The 17,739-nt window shown below is 53.6% G+C and overlaps 1 protein-coding gene across 1 annotated transcript in view; it reads right to left on the minus strand.

Annotated features, from left to right (window-relative positions):
• Nucleotides 1-2,150: 2,150 nt before the first annotated feature.
• unc93b1 (unc-93 homolog B1, TLR signaling regulator) overlaps nt 2,151-17,739 on the minus strand; it is a 49,602-nt gene continuing 34,013 nt past the window's right edge. The window contains exons 7-9 of the mRNA XM_067981826.1: nt 13,647-13,740; nt 11,547-11,671; nt 2,151-2,399 (exon numbers count right to left, since the gene is read on the minus strand). Coding sequence (XP_067837927.1) covers nt 2,166-2,399; nt 11,547-11,671; nt 13,647-13,740 — 453 coding nt within the window. The 3' untranslated portion in view covers nt 2,151-2,165. The remainder of the gene's footprint in view (nt 2,400-11,546; nt 11,672-13,646; nt 13,741-17,739) is intronic.

Consider the following 17,739-nt stretch of genomic DNA (forward strand, 5'->3'; position numbering starts at 1 on the left):
TGGAGGATCTGCACATACTCTCGAAAGCCCATCACACCCCACTGAAGCAAGTCATTGAATCAGAGACCCTCACAGCACAGAAGGCGGCCATTCGGTCCATCCTGCCTGTGATGGCCCTGTGAACGAGCTCTCCAATCAGTCCCACTCCCCCCTGCTCTTTCCCCCATCTCCCTGTAAATTTTCCCCTTCGAGTATTTCTCCGATTCCCCCTTTTGAAAGTTATTATTGAATCTGTTCCCACCGCCCTTTCAGGGAGCGAATTCCAGATCATCACAACTCACTGCGTAAAAAAACATTCTCCTCATCTCCCCCTCTGGTTCTTTCCCCGATTATCTTCAATCTGTGTCCTCTGGTCCCCGACCCTCCTGCCCACTGGGAAACACTCTCTCCTTATTCACTCGATCAAAACCCCTCCTGATTTCAAACCCCTCGATTAAATCTCCCCTTAACCTTCTCCGCTCCGAGGAGAACAATTCCCAGTTTCTCCAGTCTCTCCGCATAACTGAGGTCCCTCATCCCCTGGTCCCATTCTGGGGAATCTCCTCCGCACCCTCTCCGAGGGCCCTGGTCATCCTTCCTAAAGTGCAGGGCCAGGAATTGGACACAATCCTCCAGCTGGGGTCTAACCCAGTGTTTTATAAAGGTTTAGCATCGCTCCCTTGCTTTTGTACTCTGTGCCTCTATTAATAAAGCCCAGGATCCCATCTGCTTTTTTAACAACCTTCTCAACTTGTCCTGCCACCTTCAATGATTTGTGTACACACACCCCCAGGTCTCTCTGTTCCTGCACCCCCTTTAAAATTGTACCATTTAGTTTATTTTGCCTCTCTTCATTCTTCCTACCAAAACCCATCACTTCACACTTCTCTGCATTAAATTTCATCTGCCGTGTGTCTGTCCATTTCCCCAGTCTGTCTCCGTCCTCCTGAAGTCTGTTACTATCCTCCTCACTGTTTACTACATTTCCCGAGTTTCGTGTCTTCTGCAAGCTTTGAAATTATACTCTCGATACCGAAGTCCAGATCGTTAATATATATCAAAAAGAGCAGTGGTCCTAATACTGACCCCTGGGGAACACTCTGTAAACTTCCCTCCAGTCTGAGAAACAACTGTTCACCGTTACTCTCTGCTTTCTGTCCCCGAGACAATTTTGTCTCCACACTGCCTCTGTCCCTTTAATCCCATGGGCTTTAATTTTGTTAAAAAGTCTATCATGTGGCACTTTATCAAACGTCTTTTGAAAGTCCATAAACACATCACCCACACTCCCCTCATCAACTCTCCGTTACTTCATCAAAGAACTCAATCAAGTTCGTCAAACACACTTTTCCTGTAACAAATCCGTGCTGACTTTCATTTATTAGCCCAGACTTTTCCCAGTGACAATTAATTTTGTCCTGGATTATCGTCTGTAAAAGTTTCCCCACCACTGACGTTAGTCTGACCGGCCTGTAATTGCCGGGTTTATCTCACTCCCCTTTTTTGAACAGGGGTGAAACATTTACAATCCTCCAGTCCTCCGGCACCGCTCCCATATCTGGGGAGGATTGGAAGATTGCGGCCAGAGTCTCCGCAATTTCCACCCTTACTTCCCTCAGTAACCGAGGATGCATCCCATCCCGACCGGGAGACTTTTCCACCTTGAGTACTGCCAATCTGTTAAGTACCTCCTCTTTATCCTCTCCAATATCACTACTACCTCCTCCTTTACTCTACAATGGAGGCATTCTCTTCTCCACTGAAGACCGATGTGAAGTTTTCATTTTGTACCTCAGCCACACCCTCTGACTCCACAAGAAGATCTCCTGTCCATCTTCAATAGATCCTTCCTGCCCCACAACTGGTCCCAATGCCCCAGGAACCTGAAGACCTCCCTCTTGCACCATTTCTCCAGCTACACATTAACCTGTCTTATCCCATTATTCCTATACTCACTGGGAGTAATCCAGAGATTACTACCTTTGAGGTCCTGCTTTCGAACTGCTTCCCTGAGACTCGGACTGCAGCACCTCAACCCTTTTCCTTCCGATGTCATCGTCTCCCACTTGGGCCGCGATTTCTGGCTGTTCCTCTCCCCCTACAGAACGTTCTGCACCCTCAGTGATGTCCTTTGCTCTGAGCAGGGAGGCCACACACCGTGCAGGACTCAAAAGCCAACGTTTCACTCAACCAGTCAGGATAAAATATTTCAAATGGCAGCAGCAGAGTTCACTCACCAGAGCAAATCCGGTGCAGGCAAATAACACTTCGAAACCGCTGTAAATGAAGAAAGGGAATAGGTGACGAAGACGATAATCCCGCATGTGTTTGAAGGGCAGCTGGAAGATATTCCCCCAGCCGATACTGCGAAGGTCGATCTCCTCGGTCGGCCGGTAAGCTGGGCCGCACAGTATCAGGATCTGCAATTAAAGAGAGTGTCTGCGTTGGTGATTCCTGCCACAGCGAAGCAGTCTGGCATAGGCCCAGACCGGGGACTGGATTCTGGCGTGGGCCCAGACCGGGGACTGGATTCTGGCGTGGGCCCAGACCGGGGACTGGATTCTGGCGTGGGCCCAGACCGGGGACTGGATTCTGGCGTGGGCCCAGACCGGGGACTGGATTCTGGCGTGGGCCCAGACCGGGGACTGGATTCTGGCGCGGGCCCAGACCGGGGACTGGATTCTGGCGCGGGCCCAGACCGGGGACTGGATTCTGGCGCGGGCCCAGACCGGGGACTGGATTCTGGCGCGGGCCCAGACCGGGGACTGGATTCTGGCGCGGGCCCAGACCGGGGACTGGATTCTGGCGTGGGCCCAGACCGGGGACTGGATTCTGGCGTGGGCCCAGACCGGGGACTGGATTCTGGCGTGGGCCCAGACCGGGGACTGGATTCTGGCGTGGGCCCAGACCGGGGACTGGATTCTGGCGTGGGCCCAGACCGGGGACTGGATTCTGGCGTGGGCCCAGACCGGGGACTGGATTCTGGCGTGGGCCCAGACCGGGGACTGGATTCTGGCGTGGGCCCAGACCGGGGACTGGATTCTGGCGTGGGCCCAGACCGGGGACTGGATTCTGGCGTGGGCCCAGACCGGGGACTGGATTCTGGCGTGGGCCCAGACCGGGGACTGGATTCTGGCGTGGGCCCAGACCGGGGACTGGATTCTGGCGTGGGCCCAGACCGGGGACTGGATTCTGGCGTGGGCCCAGACCGGGGACTGGATTCTGGCGTGGGCCCAGACCGGGGACTGGATTCTGGCGTGGGCCCAGACCGGGGACTGGATTCTGGCGTGGGCCCAGACCGGGGACTGGATTCTGGCGTGGGCCCAGACCGGGGACTGGATTCTGGCGTGGGCCCAGACCGGGGACTGGATTCTGGCGTGGGCCCAGACCGGGGACTGGATTCTGGCGTGGGCCCAGACCGGGGACTGGATTCTGGCGTGGGCCCAGACCGGGGACTGGATTCTGGCGCGGGCCCAGACCGGGGACTGGATTCTGGCGCGGGCCCAGACCGGGGACTGGATTCTGGCGCGGGCCCAGACCGGGGACTGGATTCTGGCGCGGGCCCAGACCGGGGACTGGATTCTGGCGCGGGCACAGACCGGGGACTGGATTCTGGCGCGGGCACAGACCGGGGACTGGATTCTGGCGCGGGCACAGACCGGGGACTGGATTCTGGCGTGGGCACAGACCGGGGACTGGATTCTGGCGTGGGCACAGACCGGGGACTGGATTCTGGCGTGGGCACAGACCGGGGACTGGATTCTGGCGTGGGCACAGACCGGGGACTGGATTCTGGCGTGGGCACAGACCGGGGACTGGATTCTGGCGTGGGCCCAGACCGGGGACTGGATTCTGGCGTGGGCACAGACCGGGGACTGGATTCTGGCGTGGGCCCAGACCGGGGACTGGATTCTGGCGTGGGCCCAGACCGGGGACTGGATTCTGGCGTGGGCACAGACCGGGGACTGGATTCTGGCGTGGGCACAGACCGGGGACTGGATTCTGGCGTGGGCACAGACCGGGGACTGGATTCTGGCGTGGGCACAGACCGGGGACTGGATTCTGGCGTGGGCCCAGACCGGGGACTGGATTCTGGCGTGGGCCCAGACCGGGGACTGGATTCTGGCGTGGGCACAGACCGGGGACTGGATTCTGGCGTGGGCACAGACCGGGGACTGGATTCTGGCGTGGGCACAGACCGGGGACTGGATTCTGGCGTGGGCACAGACCGGGGACTGGATTCTGGCGTGGGCACAGACCGGGGACTGGATTCTGGCGTGGGCACAGACCGGGGACTGGATTCTGGCGTGGGCACAGACCGGGGACTGGATTCTGGCGTGGGCACAGACCGGGGACTGGATTCTGGCGTGGGCCCAGACCGGGGACTGGATTCTGGCGTGGGCCCAGACCGGGGACTGGATTCTGGCGTGGGCCCAGACCGGGGACTGGATTCTGGCGTGGGCCCAGACCGGGGACTGGATTCTGGCGTGGGCCCAGACCGGGGACTGGATTCTGGCGTGGGCCCAGACCGGGGACTGGATTCTGGCGTGGGCCCAGACCGGGGACTGGATTCTGGCGTGGGCCCAGACCGGGGACTGGATTCTGGCGTGGGCCCAGACCGGGGACTGGATTCTGGCGTGGGCCCAGACCGGGGACTGGATTCTGGCGTGGGCCCAGACCGGGGACTGGATTCTGGCGTGGGCCCAGACCGGGGACTGGATTCTGGCGTGGGCCCAGACCGGGGACTGGATTCTGGCGTGGGCCCAGACCGGGGACTGGATTCTGGCGTGGGCCCAGACCGGGGACTGGATTCTGGCGTGGGCCCAGACCGGGGACTGGATTCTGGCGTGGGCCCAGACCGGGGACTGGATTCTGGCGTGGGCCCAGACCGGGGACTGGATTCTGGCGTGGGCCCAGACCGGGGACTGGATTCTGGCGTGGGCCCAGACCGGGGACTGGATTCTGGCGTGGGCCCAGACCGGGGACTGGATTCTGGCGTGGGCCCAGACCGGGGACTGGATTCTGGCGTGGGCCCAGACCGGGGACTGGATTCTGGCGTGGGCCCAGACCGGGGACTGGATTCTGGCGTGGGCCCAGACCGGGGACTGGAGTCAGGCGTGGGCCCAGACCGGGGAGCGAGGGGCCGGAGTCAGGCGTGGGCCCAGACCGTGGACTGGATTCTGGCGCCGGCCCAGACCAGGGACTGGAGTCAGGCGTGGGCCCAGACCGGGGAGCGAGGGGCCGGAGTCAGGCATGGGCCCAGACCGGGGACTGGAGTCAGGCGTGGGCCCAGACCGGGGAGCGAGGGGCCGGAGTCAGGCGTGGGCCCAGACCGGGGACTGGAGTCAGGCGTGGGCCCAGACCGGGGAGCGAGGGGCCGGAGTCAGGCGCGGGCCCAGACCGGGGATCGAGGGGCCGGAGTCAGGCGCGGGCCCAGACCGGGGACTGGATTCTGGCGCGGGCCCAGACCGGGGACTGGAGTCAGGCGTGGGCCCAGACCGGGGACTGGAGTCAGGCGTGGGCCCAGACCGGGGATCGAGGGGCCGGAGTCACGTATACGGCCTGTGTTCATACATGTGGGCATGAAATTAGAAGAAGGGATGAAAAAAGGTATAAAGACATTTAAGATAGAACGGGGGAGATAATTGATAAACTAATCAAACTTAGAGAGGATTAAACCCCTGGACCAGATGTGCATATTAAAAGAAGTTAGGGAAGAGATAGCAGAGGCATTATTGCATAATTCTAAAAATTAATTAGAAAAGGGAATAGTGCCCGAGGACTGGCGGACAGTCAATGTGATTCCTACATTTAAATTGGGAGATAGAAACAGTCCAGGGAACGATAGACCAATTAGCTTAATGTCAGTGGTAGGAAAGATAATGGAATCTTTACTCAAAGATGCAACAGAAAAACATCTAGAAACCAAAAATATAATAAAGAACAGTCAGCACGGATTTCAGAAGGGAAAGTCTTGCTTGTCCAACCTTATTGAATTCTTTGAAGAATTAACAGAAAGAGTAGACAAGGGTAATGTAGTAGATGTAATATATTTGGATTTTCAAAAGGCCTTCAATAAGGTACCACATAGTAGACTCATGATTAAGGCCAGAGCAAGGGGAGTCAGGGGACAAGTCGGCATGGACACGATGGGCCGAATGGCTATGATTCTATAAATAGCAGAATGGATAGCAAGCTCCAACAAGAGAGAGTCTGACCACCTCCCCTTGACATTCAACGGCATTACCATCGCCGAATCTCCCACCATCAACATCCTGGGGGTCATCATTGACCAGAAACTTAACTGGACCAGCCATATAAATATTGTAGCTACAAGAGCAGGTCAGAGGCTGGGTATTCTGCGGCGAGTGACTCACCTCCTGACTCCCCAAAGCCTTTCCACCATCTACAAGGCACAAGTCAGGAGTGTGATGGAATACTCTCCACTTGCCTGGATGAGTGCAGCTCCAACAACACTCAAGAAGCTCGACACCATCCAGGACAAAGCAGCCCCTTTGATTGGCACCCCATCCACCACCCTAAACATTCACTCCCTTCACCACCGGCGCACAGTGGCTGCAGTGTGGACCATCCACAGGATGCACTGCAGCAACTCACCAAGGCTTCTTCGACAGCACCTCCCAAACCCGCGACCTCTACCACCTAGAAGGACAAGAGCAGCAGGTACATGGGAACAACACCACCTGCACGTTCCCCTCCAAGTCACACACCATCCCGACTTGGAAATATATCACCGTTCCTTCATCGTCGCTGGGTCAAAATCCTGGAACTCCCTTCCTAACAGCACTGTGGGAGAACCTTCACCACACGGACTGCAGCGGTTCAAGAAGGCGGCTCACCACCACCTTCTCAAGGGCAATTAGGGATGGGCAATAAATGCCGGCCTCGCCAGCGACACCCACATCCCATGAACGAATTTTTAAAAAGCTGGCTATAAAACAGGAAACAGAGAGCAGGGGTTAAAGATAGTTACTCAGACATGCAAAAAGTGGGAAGTGGTGTTCCCCAGGATCGGTGCTGGGACCGCTGTTGTTCACTATTTACATAAACGATTTGGACTCGGGGATCGGATGTACAATTTCAAGATTTGTGGACGACACCAAATTGGGGGGTGTAGTTAATACTAAGAAAGATTGCATCAAAATGCAAGAGGGCATTAATAAACTTGCAGAATGGGCTTGTAATTTGCAAATGAATTTCAATATAGATAAGTGTGAGGTGGTGTATTTTGGTAGGAAGAATAAGAAGGCCACACACTGCTTGGATAATAAGAGTCTACATGGGGTAGAGGGGCAGAGGGATCAGGAGGTACAGATACACAAATCACTGAAAGTAGCGATGTAGGTTAGTAAGGCCATAGAAAAGGCAAATCAAGCACTAGGATTCATTTCTAGAGGGACAGAATTGAAAAGCAGAGAAGTTATGTTAAACTTGTATAGAACCTGGGTTAGACCACACTTGGAGCACTGTGCACAGTTCTGGTCTCCATATACCTTGGTTAGACCACACTTGGAGCATTGTGCACAGTTCTGGTCTCCATATACCTTGGTTAGACCGCACTTGGAGCACTGTGTACAGTTCTGGTCTCCATGTACCTTGCTTAGACCACACTTGGAGCACTGTGCACAGTTCTGGTCTCCATATATCTTGGTTAGATCACACTTGGAGCACTGTGCACAGTTCTGGTCTCCATATACCTGGGTTAGACCACACTTGGAGCACTGTGCACAGTTCTGGTCTCCATATATCTTGGTTAGACCACACTCGGAGCACTGTGCACAGTTCTGGTCTCCATATATCTTGGTTAGACCACACTTGGAGCATTGTGCACAGTTCTGGTCTCCATATATCTTGGTTAGATCACACTTGGAGCACTGTGCACAGTTCTGGTCTCCATATACCTTGGTTAGACCACACTTGGAGCACTGTGCACAGTTCTGGTCTCCATATATCTTGGTTAGACCACACTCGGAGCACTGTGCACAGTTCTGGTCTCCATATATCTTGGTTAGACCACACTTGGAGCATTGTGCACAGTTCTGGTCTCCATATATCTTGGTTAGACCACACTTGGAGCATTGTGCACAGTTCTGGTCTCCATGCACCTTGGTTAGACCACACTTGGAGCACTGTGCACAGTTCTGGTCTCCATATACCTTGGTTAGACCACACTTGGAGCACTGTGCACAGTTCTGGTCTCCATATACCTGGGTTAGACCACACTCGGAGCACTGTGCACAGTTCTGGTCTCCATATATCTTGGTTAGACCACACTTGGAGCACTGTGCACAGTTCTGGTCTCTAGATTATAAAAAGGACATAGAGGCCCTTGAAGGGGTGCAAAAAAGATTCACAAGGATGATCCCAGAACTGAGAGGATCTCCTTATCAGGAAAGGCTGAACAGACTGGGGCTCTTTTCTCTAGAAAAGAGAAACCTGATCGAGGTCTTTTCGGTAATGAAAGGATTCGATTGGGTAGACGTAGAGAAGATGTTTCCACTTGTGAGGGAGACCAGAACTAGAGGTCGGAACTCGCTCCCACGAGGAGTGGTTGAGGCGAATAGTGTAGATACATTTAAGGGGAAGCCGGATAAACACATGAGGGAGAAAGGAATAGAAGGATATGGTGATAGGGTGAGATGAAGCAGGATAGGCGGAGGCTCGTGTGGAGCATAAACACCGGCATAGACCAGTTGGGCCGAATGGCCTGTTTCTGTGCTGTAGTTTCACTGTAACTCGATATTTGTGTGTGTATATGCGTCTGTGTGTATGCGTGTATTTCTGGGTATATGTGTGTGTATATGTGTGTGTCTGTGTATATATGTCTGTGTGTTTTTGTGTGTGTGTGTATATGCGTGTGTATATGTGTGTGTGACTATGGTGGGATACAAGACATGTACATACCCCTAAAGGGCAAGAGCATTACGTGTGTAATTAAACACCTTGGTCAACATGGGCAAAGAACAGTCGCGATCCCACAGACTGAGGGTGATATAAAGAACAGCAAAGGAACACCAAGTGACATGTGGCTCCCTTAAGGCAAACGCAGGTGGGATTGTAATTAGAAATCAGGAAATGGCAGACTTACTGAATAATGTGTTTACAGTAGAGGATGAGGATAAAGTACCAGACATACCAGAAAAACTAAAAATATATCAAGGGGAGGGACTATCTCGATTCAATACCAGTTAAAAAATGGGGATGGAGAAAATAATGACACTAAATCTCCAGGACCTGATGGTTTCCAGCCCAGGGGGTTAAAAGTCAGTGAGGAAATTGTTAGTCACGGTCTTCCAAAACTGTCACTGTCACTCCGTTATTTCAGAAGGGAGAGAGAGATAAACTAGGAAACTAGAGGCCTATTGTGGGGAGGTTACAAGAATCTGTTATTAGGGGGGAGAGTGACTGAGCACTTGGAGAAATTTCAGCTGATCAGAGAGAGCCAGCGGGGATTTGTAACGGGCAGGTCACGTCTACTGAACCTTGTTGAATTTTCTGAGGGGGTAAGGAACATGGTAGATAAGGGAGTGTCTATGGCTCTTATTTATATGGACTTTCAAAAGGCGTTCGACATAAGAGACTGTTAACAAACATGAGAGTGCATGGAATTGGAGGCAACCCATTGGCTTGGACAGGGAATTGGTTCGGAGGCAGGAGACAGAGTCACGATAATGGGGATGGACTCTAATTGGCAGGATGTGACCAGTGGTGTCCCCCAGGGATCTGTACTGGGGCCTCAGCTTTTCACCATATTTATAAATTACTTGGATGAAGGAATAGAGAGCCTTATATCCAAGATTGCTGACGACAGACATTAAATTAGGTGACCCAGTAAATAGTGTAGACGGGAGCAGAAACTTGCAATGGGACATTGAGCGATGAGTGGGCAAAACTGGAGCAGGTGGAGTTCAATGTGGGGAGTGTGAGGCCATCCAGTAAGAATGATCGATCGGAGTATTCTCTAAATGGTGAGAAGCTACAGACTGTGGAGGAGCGGAGAGATTTCGGGGTCCAGGTACAGAAATCACTAAAAGCCCAATGGACGGTACAAGAAATCATTGAAAAGGCTAAAGTTGGCCTTTGTCTGGAGAGGGTCGGGATACAGAGGGGAGGAAGTGATGATCCAGTTTATATAAAGCTCTGCTCAGACCCCCCTCTGGAGAGACTGGGTTCAGTCCTGGGCACCGTCCCTCAGGAGGGATATACTGGCCCTCGGAGGGGAGAGCAGCCCAGATTCACCAGAATAATACCCGGGGCTAAAAGGGTTAAATCCCGAGGGCGGGTCGCACAGACCGGGCTTGTATTTCCTCGAGTGTCGGAGATTGAGGGGGGTGATCTAATCGAGGGGTTTAAGATGATTGAAGGATTCGATAGGGTCGATGGAGAGAAACTATTTCCTCTGGTGGGAGGGGGAGAGTCCAGAACAAGGGGGCAGAATCTTAAAACGAGAGCTCGGGCCCGTCCAGGGGTGATGTCAGGAAGCATTTCTTCACACAAAGGGGAGTGGAGAATCTGGAACTCTCTCCCCCAAAAAGCTGTCGGGGCCGGGGGTCAATTGGGAATTTCAAACCCGAGACCGATCGATTTTTGTTGGGTGAGGGGATTAAGGGTCAGGGAACCAAGGGGGGTAAATGGGGTTAAGATACAGATCAGACTTGGTCTCATGGAATGGCGGAACAGGATCGAGGGGCTGAACGGCCTCCTCCTGTTCCTGTGTAACAGGCTCGAGGGGCTGAATGGCCTCCTCCTGTTCCTATCTTCATATGTGTAGGTGCATGTGTGTCATAGAATGTTACAGCACAGGAGCAGGCCACTCTGCCCATCGTGCCTGTGCTAGCTCTGTGAACGAGCTCTCCAATCAGTCCCACTCCCCCCTGCTCTTTCCCCCATCGCCCTGTAAATTTTCCCCCTTCGAGTATTTCTCCGATTCCCCCTTTTGAAAGTTATTATTGAATCTGTTCCCACCGCCCTTTCAGGGAGCGAATTCCAGATCATCACAACTCGCTGCGTAAAAAAACATTCTCCTCATCTCCCCCTCTGGTTCTTTCCCCGATTATCTTCAATCTGGGTCCTCTGGTCCCCGACCCTCCTGCCCACTGGGAAACACTCTCTCCTTATTCACTCGATCAAAACCCCTCCTGATTTCAAACCCCTCGATTAAATCTCCCCTTAACCTTCTCCGCTCCGAGGAGAACAATTCCCAGTTTCTCCAGTCTCTCCGCATAACTGAGGTCCCTCATCCCCTGGTCCCATTCTGGGAAATCTCCTCCGCACCCTCTCCGAGGGCCCTGGTCATCCTTCCTAAAGTGCAGGGCCAGGAATTGGACACAATCCTCCAGCTGGGGTCTAATCCAGTGTTTTATAAAGGTTTAGCATCGCTTCCTTGCTTTTGTACTCTGTGCCTCTATTAATAAAGCCCAGGATCCCGTATGTGTATATGTGTCTGTGTATATGTGTCTGTATATGCCATTTGTGATATACACACATACACACGTGTGTGCGCATTTACGTGACTGCGTATACACAGATACACCCAGGGTGTGTACCATTAACATAGCGATGAACGCCACTCCCATCAGCACACTCTCCACTACGATCAGGCTGATACTCTGAGGCAGTTTCATCAGCACCGTTTTGTTGAGACCCTCAATCATTCCCCTCGCATCGGTTCCTGTCGAGGAAGGATTCAAACAGAATTATTTCAGGAGGGTATGTGTGCACCTGTGTGTGCGTATACATGCCTGTGTGGTGCGTGTGTGTACGTGTATATGTCTGTGTATACATGCCTGTGTGGTGCGTGTGTGTACGTGTATATGTCTGTGTATGCATGCCTGTGTGGTGCGTGTGTGTACGTGTATATGTCTGTGTATGCATGCCTGTGTGGTGCGTGTGTGTACGTGTATATGTCTGTGTATGCATGCCTGTGTGGTGCGTGTGTGTACGTGTATATGTCTGTGTATGCATGTGTGTTGGTTTATGTAAACATGGTGAATGTGTTTGTATTTGGATGTATCTGTATTTGTGTATGCAGACATCTTTGTGTTTGGGCCTGTCAGCGTGTGTTTCTGAATGTATAAGTGTGTGTGTTTGTGTAGGTATATACGTGTATGTATGTGTTTGTGTAGGTATATATGTGTATGTATGTGTTTGTGTAGGTATATACGTGTATGTATGTGTTTGTGTATGTATATACGTGTATGTATGTGTTTGTGTATGTATATACATGTATGTATGTGTTTGTGTAGGTATATATGTGTATGTATGTGTTTGTGTAGGTATATACGTGTATGTATGTGTTTGTGTATGTATATACGTGTATGTATGTGTTTGTGTATGTATATACATGTATGTATGTGTTTGTGTAGGTATATATGTGTATGTATGTGTTTGTGTAGGTATATACGTGTATGTATGTATTTGTGTAGGTATATACGTGTATGTATGTGTTTGTGTAGGTATATACGTGTATGTATGTGTTTGTGTATGTATATACATGTATGTATGTGTTTGTGTAGGTATATACATGTATGTATGTGTTTGTGTAGGTATATATGTGTATGTATGTGTTTGTGTAGGTATATACGTGTATGTATGTATTTGTGTAGGTATATACGTGTATGTATGTGTTTGTGTAGGTATATACGTGTATGTATGTGTTTGTGTAGGCATATACGTGTATGTATGTGTTTGTGTAGGTATATATGTGTATGTATATGTGTTTGTGCATGTATGTGCGAGTTACTGTGTTTTGTGTGTATGTATATGTGTGAGTATGTGGCTGCATGTGCGCACATATACGTGTGAGAGTACGTGTGTGTATACGTGTGCATGCGTGTTTCTGTGTTTTGTGTGCGTGTATCTGTGTAGGTATGCCTGCACGTATATGTGCGTGCGCATATGTGTACGAGCGTGCGCGTGCGTGCGTCTGTAGCTGCGTGCGCGTATCTGTAGGTGCGTGTGCGTGTGCGTATCTGTAGGTGCGTGCGCGTATCTGTAGGTGCGTGTGCGTGTGCGTGTCTGTAGGTGCGTGTGCTTGCGCGTGTCTGCAGGTGCGTGTGTGTGCGTGTCTGTAGGTGCGTGTCTGTAGGTGCGTGTGCGTATCTGTAGGTGCGTGTGCGTGTGCGTATCTGTAGGTGCGTGTGCGTGTGCGTATCTGTAGGTGCGTGTGCGTGTGCGTATCTGTAGGTGCGTGTGCGTGTGCGTATCTGTAGGTGCGTGTGCGTGTGCGTATCTGTAGGTGCGTGTGCGTATCTGTAGGTGCGTGTGCGTGTGCGTATCTGTAGGTGCGTGTGCGTGTGCGTATCTGCAGGTGCGTGTGAGTGCGCGTGTGTGTATCTGTAGGTGCGTGTGCGTGTGCGTATCTGCAGGTGCGTGTGAGTGCGCGTGTGTGTATCTGTAGGTGCGTGCGTGTATCTGTAGGTGCGTGTGCGTGTGCGTATCTGCAGGTGCGTGTGCGTATCTGCAGGTGCGTGTGAGTGCGCGTGTGTGTATCTCTAGGTTCGTGCATGTATCTGTAGGTGCGTGTGCGTATCTGTATGTGCGTGTGCATGCACTTGCACGTGTCCTAGTTTCTGCACGCGAGCGTGCGAGATTCTGTGTATTCTATGTGTTTCTGAAAACACAAGGTGTAGTTGCTGGACTCTCACCGCAATGCTTGACGTTGTGCAGCGTGTGATTGTACTTGTACAAATAACTGTCCAGGAAGAAGACCATTGGTAGCTCTGCAAAGACAAAGCTCAGCTACAAAGGAAACAGAAAGATGGTGAGAGCAGAGCCTGGACCGATGGTCACTAAGTTATAACAGGAGCAGGAACCCTGGCTGATTTCCCCTCTCTCTAACCCAGGGGTCACTGAGTTATAACAGGAGCAGGAACCCCGGCTGATTTCCCCCTCTCTCTAACCCAGGGGTCACTGGACAGTGACAGGGAGCAGGAACCCTGGCTGATTTCCCCCTCTCTCTAACCTAGGGGTCACTGGACAGTGATCGGGAGCAGGAACCCTGTCTGATTTCCCCCACTCTTGAACCCAGGGGTCACTGGACAGTGATCGGGAGCACGAACCCTGGCTGATTTCCCCTCTCTCTCTAACCCAGGGGTCACTGGACAGTGATCGGGAGCACGAACCCTGGCAGATTTCCCCCTCTCTCTAACCCAGGGGTCACTGGACAGTGACCGGGAGCAGGAACCCAGGCTGATTTCCCCCACTCTTGAACCCAGGGGTCACTGGACAGTGATCGGGAGCACGAACCCTGGCTGATTTCCCCTCTCTCTAACCCAGGGGTCACTGGACAGTGATCAGGAGCAGGAACCCTGGCTGAATTCCCCTCTTTCTCGAACCCAGGGGTCACTGGACAGTGATCGGGAGCAGGAACCCTGGCTGATTTCCCCTCTCTCTAACCCAGGGGTCACTGGACAGTGATCGGGAGCAGGAACCCTGGCTGATTTCCCCCTCTCTCTAACCCAGGGGTCACTGGACAGTGATCAGGAGCAGGAACCCTGGCTGATTTCCCCCTCTCTCTAACCCAGGGGTCACTGGACAGTGATCGGGAGCAGGAACCCTGGCTGATATCCCCCTCTCTCTCCAACCCAGGGGTCACTGGACAGTGATCGGGAGCAGGAACCCTGGCTGATTTCCCCCTCTCTCTAACCCAGGGGTCACTGGACAGTGATCAGGAGCAGGAACCCTGGCTGATTTCCCCCTCTCTCTAACCCAGGGGTCACTGGACAGTGATCAGGAGCAGGAACCCTGGCTGATTTCCCCCTCTCTCGAACCCAGGGGTCAATGGACAGTGATCGGGAGCAGGAACCCTGGCTGATTTCCCCTCTCTCTAACCCAGGGGTCACTGGACAGTGATCGGGAGCAGGAACCCTGGCTGATTTCCCCCTCTCTCTAACCCAGGGGTCACTGGACAGTGATCGAGAGCAGGAACCCTGGCTGATTTCCCCTCTCTCTAACCCAGGGGTCATTGGACAGTGATCGGGAGCAGGAACCCTGGCTGATTTCCCCTCTCTCTAACCCAGGGGTCACTGGACAGTGATCGGGAGCAGGAACCCTGGCTGATTTCCCCCTCTCTCTAACCCAGGGGTCACTGGACAGTGATCGAGAGCAGGAACCCTGGCTGATTTCCCACTCTCTCTAACCCAGGGGTCTCTGGACAGTGATCGGGAGCAGGAACCCTGGCTGATTTCCCCCTCTCTCTAACCCAGGGGTCACTGGACAGTGATCAGGAGCAGGAACCCTGGCTGATTTCCCCCTCTCTCTAACCCAGGGGTCACTGGACAGTGATCGGGAGCAGGAACCCTGGCTGATTTCCCCCTCTCTCTAACCCAGGGGTCACTGGACAGTGATTGGGAGCAGGAACCCTGGCTGATTCCCTTCTCTCTAACCCAGGGGTCACAGGACAGTGATCGGGAGCAGGAACCCTGGCTGATTTCCCCCTCTCTCTAATCCAGGGGTCACTGGACAGTGATCGGGAGTAGGAACTCTGGCTGATTTCCCCCTCTCTCTAACCCAGGGGTCACTGGACAGTGATCGGGAGCAGGAACCCTGGCTGAATTCCCCTCTCTCTAACCCAGGGGTCACTGGACAGTGATCAGGAGCAGGAACCCTGGCTGATTTCCCCCTCTCTCCAACCAGGGGGTCACTGGACAGTGATCGGGAGCAGGAACCCTGGCTGATTTCCCCTCTCTCTAACCCAGGGGTCACTGGACAGTGATCGGGAGCAGGAACCCTGGCTGATTTCCTCTCTCTCTAACCCAGGGGTCACTGGACAGTGATCGGGAGCAGGAGCCATGGCTGATTTCCCCCTCTCTATAACCCAGGGGTCTCTGAAAAGTGATCGGGAGCAGGAACCCTGGCTGATTTCCCCTCTCTCTAACCCAGGGGTCACTGGACAGTGATCAAGAGCAGGAACCCTGGCTGATTTCCCCTCCCTCTAACCCAGGGGTCACTGGACAGTGATCAGGAGCAGGAACCCTGGCTGATTTCCCCTCTCTCTAACCCAGGGGTCACTGGACAGTGATCGGGAGCAGGAACCCTGGCTGATTTCCCCGTCTCTCTCTAACCCAGGGGTCACTGGACAGTGATCAAGAGCAGGAACCCTGGCTGATTTCCCCTCCCTCTAACCCAGGGGTCACTGGACAGTGATCAAGAGCAGGAACCCTGGCTGATTTCCCCTCTCTCTAACCCAGGGGTCACTGGACAGTGATCGGGAGCAGGAACCCTGGCTGATTTCCCCTCCCTCTAACCCAGGGGTCACTGGACAGTGATCAGGAGCAGGAACCCTGGCTGATTTCCCCCTCTCTCTAACCCAGGGGTCACTGTACAGTGATCGGGAGCAGGAACCCTGGCTGATTTCCACCTCTCTCCAACCCAGGGGTCACTGGACAGTGATCGGGAGCAGGAACCCTGGCTGATTTCCCCTCTCTCTAACCCAGGGGTCACTGGACAGTGATCAGGAGCAGGAACCCTGGCTGATTTCCCCTCTCTCTCTAACCCAGGGGTCACTGGACAGTGATCAGGAGCAGGAACCCTGGCTGATTTCCCCCTCTCTCTAACCCAGGGTCACTGGAAAGTGATCAGGAGCAGGAACCCTGGCTGATTTCCCCTCTCTCTCTAACCCAGGGGTCACTGGACAGTGATCGGGAGCAGGAACCCTGGCTGATTTCCCCCTCTCTCTAACCCAGGGGTCACTGGACAGTGATCAGGAGCAGGAACCCTGGCTGATTTCCTCTCTCTAACCCAGGGGTCACTGGACAGTGATCGGGAGCAGGAACCCTGGCTGATTTCCCTTTTCTCTAACCCAGGGCTCACTGGACAGTGATCAGGAGCAGGAACCCTGGCTGATTTCCCCCTCTCTCTCTAACCCAGGGGTCACTGGACAGTGATCGGGAGCAGGAACCCTGGCTGATTTCCCCTCTCTCTAACCCAGGGGTCACTGGATAGTGATCGGGAGCAGGAACCCCGGCTGATTTCCTCTCTCTCTAACACAGGGGTCACTGGACAGTGATCGGGAGCAGGAACCCTGGCTGATTTCCCCCTCTCTCTCACCCGGGGGTCACTGGACAGTGATCGGGAGCAGGAACCCTGGCTGATTTCCCCCTCTCTCTCACCCGGGGGTCACTGGACAGTGATCGGGAGCAGGAACCCTGGCTGATTTCCCCCTCTCTCTAACCCAGGGGTCACTGGACAGTGATCAGGAGCAGGAACCCTGGCTGATTTCCCCCTCTCTCTCTAACCCAGGGGTCACTGGACAGTGATCAGGAGCAGCAACCCTGGCTGACTTCCCCCTCTCTCTAACCCAGGGGTCACTGGACAGTGATCGGGAGCAGGAACCCTGGCTGATTTCCCACCTCTCTCTACCCCAGGGGTCACTGTACATTGATCAAGAGCAGGAACCCTGGCTGATTTCCCCTCCCTCTAACCCAGGGGTCACTGGACAGTGATCAGGAGCAGGAACCCTGGCTGATTTCCCCGTCTCTCTCTAACCCAGGGGTCACTGGACAGTGATCAAGAGCAGGAACCCTGGCTGATTTCCCCTCCCTCTAACCCAGGGGTCACTGGACAGTGATCGGGAGCAGGAACCCTGGCTGATTTCCCCTCTCTCTCTAACCCAGGGGTCACTGGACAGTGATCAAGAGCAGGAACCCTGGCTGATTTCCCCTCTCTCTAACCCAGGGGTCACTGGACAGTGATCGGGAGCAGGAACCCTGGCTGATTTCCCCTCCCTCTAACCCAGGG

This window comes from Heptranchias perlo, unplaced genomic scaffold (genome assembly GCF_035084215.1).
Source record: "Heptranchias perlo isolate sHepPer1 unplaced genomic scaffold, sHepPer1.hap1 HAP1_SCAFFOLD_948, whole genome shotgun sequence".
NCBI lineage: Eukaryota > Metazoa > Chordata > Chondrichthyes > Hexanchiformes > Hexanchidae > Heptranchias > Heptranchias perlo.